Source organism: Doryrhamphus excisus, chromosome 4 (genome assembly GCF_030265055.1).
Source record: "Doryrhamphus excisus isolate RoL2022-K1 chromosome 4, RoL_Dexc_1.0, whole genome shotgun sequence".
Classification (NCBI taxonomy): Eukaryota; Metazoa; Chordata; class Actinopteri; order Syngnathiformes; family Syngnathidae; genus Doryrhamphus; species Doryrhamphus excisus.
Genome location: NC_080469.1, coordinates 25,531,349 through 25,540,263, shown reverse-complemented (window position 1 = coordinate 25,540,263; position 8,915 = coordinate 25,531,349). Strand labels below are relative to the sequence as shown.

At 30.2% G+C, this 8,915-nt stretch overlaps 1 protein-coding gene across 1 annotated transcript; it reads right to left on the bottom strand.

The window, feature by feature from the left end:
* Positions 1-1,304: 1,304 nt before the first annotated feature.
* Positions 1,305-4,896, bottom strand: ccl19a.1 (chemokine (C-C motif) ligand 19a, tandem duplicate 1). The gene is made up of 4 exons (XM_058070058.1): positions 4,726-4,896; positions 2,809-2,932; positions 2,615-2,729; positions 1,305-1,361 (listed from the first exon to the last, which is right to left on the bottom strand). Exons 1-4 carry the CDS (start codon positions 4,787-4,789, stop codon positions 1,305-1,307), a joined length of 360 nt encoding a protein of 119 aa, XP_057926041.1. The 5' UTR covers positions 4,790-4,896.
* Between the last annotated feature and the right edge of the window lie 4,019 nt (positions 4,897-8,915).

Here is an 8,915-nt window from a genome sequence, read left to right as displayed (position 1 = left end):
TAGACATAATAAGAACAAATAAGACATAGAAAACCTGTTTATGGCCTTCTAAATACACTTTCAATATTATTAAAGATCTACAGATATGAAATAACACCCCTATAGTCATCTCTACACTCCTATTACCCAATATGGTAGACATAATAAGAGAAAATAAGACATGGAAAAACAGTTTAAAACCGTCTAAATATGCTTTTTAACATTATTAGAGCCCTCTAGCCATGAAATAACACCCCTATAGTCACCCTCGCGCTCTTATTACCCAATATAGTAGACATAATAAGAACAAATAAGACATAGAAAACCTGTTTATGGCCTTCTAAATACACTTTCAATATTATTAAAGATCTACAGATATGAAATAACACCCCTATAGTCATCTCTACACTCCTATTACCCAATATGGTAGACATAATAAGAGAAAATAAGACATGGAAAAACAGTTTAAAACCGTCTAAATATGCTTTTTAACATTATTAGAGCCCTCTAGCCATGAAATAACACCCCTATAGTCACCCTCGCGCTCTTATTACCCAATATAGTAGACATAATAAGAACAAATAAGACATACAAGACATAGAAAACCTGTTTATGGCCTTCTAAATACACTTTCAATATTATTAAAGAGCTACAGATATGAAATAACACCCCTATAGTCATCTCTGCACTCCTATTACCCAATATAGTAGACATAAGAGAAAATAAGACTTATAAAAACAGTTTAAAACCGTCTAAATGTGCTTTTTAACATTATTAGAGCCCTGTAGCCATGAAATAACACCCCTATAGTCACCCTTGCGCTCTTATTACACAATATAGTAGGCATAATAAGAACAAATAAGACATACAAGACATAGAAAACCTGTTTATGGCCTTCTAAATACACTTTCAATATTATTAAAGATCTACAGATATGAAATAACACCCCTATAGTCATCTCTACACTCCTATTACCCAATATAGTTGACATAATAAGAGAAAATAAGACATATAAAAACAGTTTAAAACCATCTAAATGTGCTATTTAACATTATTAGAGCCCTCTAGACATGAAATAACACCCCTATAGTCACCTTTACACTCCTATTACCCAATATAGTAGACATAATAAGAGACAATAAGATGTACAAAACCATATTTTTGACTAATATTTACATTATTTCTTAAGTACTTTAATGACAATAATATGCAGTAATATGCAAAACAAAGTTGGCTAACAAGTTGAACTACAAAGATGGTAAGAGGAAGTGAAGATCAGTATGCTTTTATTGTGAAAATCATTTGAATGATTAAAAAAGACATGATTAAAAGAAGAGACCGCCATCCTGGCCGGGGGGCTTCACTCCGACGCAGCGTTTGCCCTGCAAGACATTCACACAAAAGGAAGTCACGCCCATCCTGCTCTTTTCAAATTAAAAGCTGCAGCAGTAGGAAAGGAAAAAATTTAAATAAACACTAACCATAAAATAATAAAAACACATTTTTAGTAAATAAATTAAAATAAAAAAAACACTAGTAAAAAATAAAAATCAAATATATAAATTAAAAATACCTTGGATAATAATAAAAATACTTCTTATATTTAAAAAAAAGTAAAAATCAAAAATGTATCATGTAGTAAAAAAAGTATAAAATTGTAAAAATTATAAATTTATTAAAATTATCTGATGGTAAAAAAATAAAAAATAAAACACAAAAAAATCAAATATCAAATATATAAATAAAAAATACCTTGGAGTAGAACAAAATAATAAAAATACATCTTGTATTTAAAAAAAAAAGTAAAAATCAAAAATGTATCATGTAGTAAAAAAAAAGTATAAAATTGTAAAAATTATAAATTTATTAAAATTATCTGATGGTAAAAAAAAAATAAAACACAAAAAAATAAAATATCAAATATATAAATAAAAAATACCTTGGAGTAGAACAAAATAATAAAAATAAATCTTGTATTTAAAAAAAGTAAAAATCAAAAATGTATCATGTAGTAAAAAAATGTATAAAATTGTAAAAATTATAAATTTATTAAAATTATCTGATGGTAAAAAAAAAAATTAAAACACAAAAAAAATCTAATATCAAATATATAAATTAAAAATACCTTGGAGTAGAACAAAATAATAAAAATACATCTTGTATTTAAAAAAAAATCAAAAATGTATCATGTAGTAAAAAAAAGTATAAAATTGTAAAAATTATAAATTTATTAAAATTATCTGATGGTAAAAAAATTAAAACACACCTTGTAGTAAAATAAAATAATTAACATTCAGTAAAAATAAAAAAATGGTTATAATAATAAAATAATAAATAATAATAATAATAAAAACAGACATTATAATAAAGTAAAAATCAACACTTTGGATTTTTGTAGTAAAAGCAGTAAATTTAAAACAAACACACCTTGTAGTTAAGTAGTAAAATTTGACTACTTTTTGTATTAAAATTTAGAAAATAATAAAAACATGTAGCACAAAGGTAATTAAGGCATCGCCCTTTGTGGTAAAATCCAAATATAAGACATTAAAGGTGTAGTAAAAAGAATAATAACTGTGGGGGGGCGTGTCCAAACAAGTGAATAAAACCAATCGTAGAGAAGCAGGAAGTCCACCTTGTAGTCGTTGCGGCCGCAGGTCTCCCTCAGCCCGTCCACGTGCTTCATCACCTCCTCCAGCTTGGGAGCATCGCCGGCAACGCACAACTTCAAACCCCGTTTGGACACCAAGCTGAGGGGGAGAAGACAGGTTACCGTGGTAACCCTCCGACCGCCCCCGCCCCGGATCCCCGCCCTCGAAGCACGCTTACATGACGGCGTCGATGTGGCAGCCCTGACCGGCCACCTGAAGGCGGTAGTCCACCACGGCCCGACGAGGCAAGCAGGAGCTGGAGGCGGACAGGCAGCAGCTGACCGGAAGCTGACAGACACAAACTGGGACAACACAAACCGGATCACCGTCAATGGCTGAGGTACGCCATCGGAAAAACGGGACTAAAATATTTACACATTAAGTACTAAGTACACCATACAAAATTTAGAAAAATATATCTATTTTTAAAAAGGTCATTTTTGATAAAAATTCAAATAATAACAAAAAAGTTATACCAACTCAAAAATGTTTCTCTTTCAAAATAAGTATATCATTTAATTAATCATTAATTAATTAATTAATTAATTTTTAAAAGATGAAGATAAAAAAACTTATTTTAAAAATACACCATCTCAAAAATGTTAGATTTTTTTTCAAAAGTAACACCATTTCTAAATGTATTTAAATAAAATAATAAAATAAATTTATAAAATAAAAAAATAAAATTTATAAAATAAATTTATAAAAATAATAAATTTGAAATTACATTAAATTAAATAAAAGGTATGACTTGCCATGTAAAAAAATTACAATATTTTGTCATCTAAAAGAAATATTTTTCAAAAAGGTACACAATGTAAAAAAAATTTTACACTTTTTTTCAAATATTTTTTAAAAAAGCTGTCCTCTAAAAAATAAAAAGGTATATTATGTCAAAAAATATATTTTTAAATGTTACACAAACTCAAAAATGTTTCTCTTTCAGCATAGTTATACCATCTCATATATAAAAAAATGAAAATAAAAAATATTTATTTTAAACATACACTGTCTCAAAAATGTTAGATTTTTTAGTAACACAATTTCCAAATTTATATAAAAAAATATAAATGTATAAAAAATTAAATTAAATTAAATAAAAGGTATGCCATGCCATGTAAAAAAATCACCATCACCATCTAAATTTTTTTACAATTAAAAAAAAAAGTTATATCATTTCAAAAATGTTAAAAAAAAATATTTTTTAAAAAGCTGTCCTCTAAAAAAATAAAAAGGTTACAACATCTTAAAAATGTTACACAAACTCAAAAATGTTTCTCTTTCAGCATTGTTATACCATCTCATATTAAAAAAAAAATGAAGATAAAAAATATTTATTTTAAACATACACTGTCTCAAAAATGTTAGATTTTTCTCAAAAGTAACACAATTTCCAAATTTATATTAAAAAAAATATAAATGTATAAAAATAATAAATTAAATTAATAAAAATCAAAGGTATGCCATGTTATGTCAAAAAAATTACAATATTTTTGTCATCTAAAAGAAATATTTTTAAAAAGTTACACCATCTAAATTTTTTTTACAATTAAAAAAAAAAGTTATATCATTTCAAAAAATGTTAAAAAATATATTTTTTAAAAAGCTGTCCTCTAAAAAAACAACAAACATGTCAAAAAAATTACAATATTTTTGTCATCTAAAAGAAATATTTTTAAAAAAAGGTAAACCATCTAAAAAAATATTTTTTGAAAAAGTTATACCATTTCAAAAATGTTAAAAATATTATTTTTTAAAAAGGTGTCCTCCAAAAAAAGGTTACACCATCTTAATATATATATATATTTTTTTTAATATATTTTTTAAGGTATATTATGTCAAAAATATGTCATAATTTTTTTTTTTTAAACATACACTGAAAAAATTATTTGGTGTGTCAACTAAAAACACACACCAGCTCAAAAAAAAAATCTACTGCAGGGGTGTCCAAAGCATGGTCTGGGGGCCTTTTGTGACCCGCGCATTATTTTTCTTTAGTTTTATTGGTCCACTGCATATTACAAGAAATAATACCAAGCAACAAGGCTGTTTAATGTATTCATAATATGAATATATGATTACGTATATAAAATACCTGTGCAGCAGTGGAGGAGGAAGAGGATGCTGAGGAAGAGCTTGCCGCGGACCCTCGGAGCCATGACTGGACCAGAACCGGCTGAGCTCCGGACCCTGTCGCTTGGATCCCGGGGCGAGGACCTTCCTTTTAAATGCACTCCTCCTTCCTGCTTTCACTTTTCGTTCACTTGCTACCTTCTCCTCTTCCTACTGCTCTGTCATCACAACACCCACATCCACTCTGGGGTGGGGTGGGGGTGGGGGGGTGGGGGGGTGGGTGGCACTTGAGCTTTAAACCCAAAGACATTTCCTGGAAACATCCAAACATCTTGGTTGGACTTCAACACAAATTCAATAAGAATTCTTTTTCCAGAAAAAAACACTACTTAAGTCCTAAAGCTTTATTGACGGCCACGGTTTGACCCCGGAACAGACTATTTCTATTCACATCTTCTTTTCTTACTATTATGCTGTGTTTTGCTTATATGACAGCTAAAAATGTTCAAATATGACTCCAAACATTGCCTTTACATTTAATAATGATGTTAGAGTGGCCACAGTTTGACCCCGGAACAGACTATTTCTACTTTCTTCTAGTTTTGTTACTATTATATAGAACTATCTCTTCTTTTTACACTTGTATGACACTTAAAAAGGGTTAAATGTGACTCCAAATATTGCCTGTACACTTAATAAAGATGTTAGAGTGGCCACAGTTTGACCCCGGAACAGACCATTTCTATTGACATCTTCTTTTCTTACTATTATACTATGTTTTGCTTATATGACAGCTAAAAATGTTGAAATATGACTCCAAACATTGCCTTTACATTTAATAATGATGTTAGAGTGGCCACAGTTTGACCCTGGAACAGACTATTTCTACTTTCTTCTAGTTTTGTTACTATTATATAGAACTATCTCTTCTTTTTACACTTGTATGACACTTAAAAAGGGTTAAATGTGACTCCAAACATTGCCTGTGCACTTAATAAAGATGTTAGAGTGGCCACAGTTTGACCCCGGAACAGACCATTTCTATTGACATCTTCTTTTCTTACTATTATACTGTATTTTGCTTATATGACATCTAAAAATGTTTAAATATGACTCCAAACATTGCCTTTACATTTAATAATGATGTTAGAGTGGCCACAGTTTGACCCCGGAACAGACTATTTTTATTTTCTTCTAGTTTTGTTACTATTATATAGAACTATCTCTTCTTTTTACACTTGTATGACACTTAAAAAGGGTTAAATGTGACTCCAAACATTGCCTGTACACTTAATGAAGATGTTAGAGTGGCCACAGTTTGACCCTGGAACAGACTATTTCTACTTTCTTCTAGTTTTGTTACTATTATATAGAACTATCTCTTCTTTTTACACTTGTATGACACTTAAAAGGGTTAAATGTGACTCCAAACATTGCCTGTACACTTAATAAAGATGTTAGAGTGGCCACAGTTTGACCCCGGAACAGACCATTTCTATTGACATCTTCTTTTCTTACTATTATACTGTATTTTGCTTATATGACAGCTAAAACTGTTCAAATATGACTCCAAACATTGCCTTTACATTTAATAATGATGTTAGAGTGGCCACAGTTTGACCCTGGAACAGACTATTTCTATTTTCTTCTAGTTTTGTTACTATTATATAGAACTATCTCTTCTTTTTACACTTGTATGAAACTTAAAAAGGGTTAAATGTGACTCCAAACATTGCCTGTACACTTAATGAAGATGTTAGAGTGGCCACAGTTTGACCCCGGAACAGACCATTTCTATTGACATCTTCTTTTCTTACTATTATACTGTATTTTGCTTATATGACAGCTAAAAATGTTCAAATATGACTCCAAACATTGCCTTTACATTTAATAAAGATGTTACAGTGGCCACAGTTTGACCCTGGAACAGACTATTTTTATTTTCTTCTTGTTTTCTTACTCTCATACCGTGTTTTGCTTCATTTTACACTTATATGACAGCTAAAAATGTTCAAATTTGACCTGTGCACTTAATAAAGATGTTAGAGTGGCCACAGTTTGACCCCGGAACAGACCATTTCTATTGACATCTTATTTTGGTAGTAATATATAGAATTTCTCTTCATTTTACACTTATATGACACTTAAAAAGGGTTAAATGTGACTCCAAACATTGCCTGTACACTTAATGAAGATGTTAGAGTGGCCACAGTTTGACCCTGGAACAGACTATTTCTATTTTCTTCTTGTTTTCTTACTCTCATACCGTGTTTTGCTTCTTTTTGCACTTGTACAACAGGTAAAACTGTTCAAATTTGACCTGTACACTTAATAAAGATGTTAGACTGGCCACAGTTTAACCCCGGAACAGACTATTTCTATTTCCTTCTTGTTTTCTTACTCTCATACCATATTTTGCTTCTTTTTGCACTTGTATGACAGGTAAAACTGTTCAAATTTGACCTGTGCACTTAATAAAGATGTTAGAGTGGCCACAGTTTGACCCCGGAACAGACTATTTCTATTTTGTTCTTGTTTTCTTACTCTCATACCGTGTTTTGCTTCTTTTTGCACTTGTATGACAGCTAAAACTGTTCAAATTTGACCTGTGCACTTAATTAAGATGTTAGAGTGGCCACAGTTTGACCCCGGAACAGATTATTTCTATTTTCTTCTAGTTTTGTTACTATTATATAGAACTATCTCTTCTTTTTACACTTGTATGACACTTAAAAAGGGTTAAATGTGACTCCAAACATTACCAGTACACTTAATAAAGATGTTAGAGTGGCCACAGTTTGACCCTGGAACAGACTAATTCTATTTTCTTCTAGTTTTGTTACTATTATAGAGAACTTCTCTTCTTTTTACACTTGTATGACACTTAAAAAGGGTTAAATGTGACTCCAAACATTGCCTGTACACTTAATGAAGATGTTAGAGTGGCCACAGTTTGACCCCGGAACAGACCATTTCTATTCACATCTTCTTTTCTTACTATAATACTATGTTTTGCTTATATGACAGCTAAAAATGTTGAAATATGACTCCAAACATTGCCTTCACATTTAATAAAGATGTTAGAGTGGCCACAGTTTGACCCTGGAACAGACTATTTCTATTTCCTTCATTTTTTCTTACTCTCATACCGTGTTTTGCTTCTTTTTGCACTTGTATGACAGCTAAAAATGTTCAAATTTGACCTGTACACTTAATAATGGTGTTAGAATGGCCACAGTTTGACCCCGGAACAGACTATTTCTACGTTCCCTGCTTCCTACGGGAAGATTGATGCCAAAATCCAACATTTTGTGAGTAGAATTAGTTCCAAATGTGTGTGCGGTTGTGTGTTTTTGTATTTTGTGAAGCAATAAGTGGGTCTGTAAGTTTCGTTGTAACGTGAACCTTATCCAATGAGCGCAAGATGAATATTACGCAATATATATGACGCCAATCAAACCTCTGGCTGGGTTTGCGGCATGAAAATGAAAGCGGCGATGATGAGACTTTGACTTGTGTGTTTATGTGTGTGTGTCGTTGAATGTGCTTTACACGAACGCACACGTTTCTTGGAAAGCTTTGCTTCTTTCCTGCTTGTGTTTACTCTCTGGGACCCGAGCCAGGACTTGGAAGTACTCATAAACGGTATCTCGTGTACAGTATCTGCCGCACAGGAGTGGGCGTCAAGGAAGTCAATGATTATGGATCCAAACTTGTGTAAAACCACACACAAAAGTTTGGGGTCACTTTCTCATATCATAACATAAGAAAGTGTAATAAAGGAAAAAAATAGTAATTGAAAAAACAAAACAGCTGTAATTTAATTATTATTGTAATTTTTTTTACGTTTTTTTATTGTATTTTTATTTTGTTTTATCACATTATTTTTTGTTTTATTATTAAAAAATAATTTAAAACTAATATTTAATTTTTTAAATAATAATTAATAATAATTCATAATTGTGAGTCACATTTTTTTATCGAAAAAGAAAAAAACAGCCGTAATTTAATTATTTGTTTTTGTTAAAATGTTTTGTTTATTGTATTTAAATTTTGTTTCATATAATTATTATCTGTTTTTATTATTTGATGCCTCAATTATTTTTAAAATAATTTTAAACTGATATTTAAATTTTTTAAATTGTCTTCATAATTGTGAGTCACATTTTTTTAACGAAAAAGAAAAAAAAAGCCGTAATTTAATTATTCGTT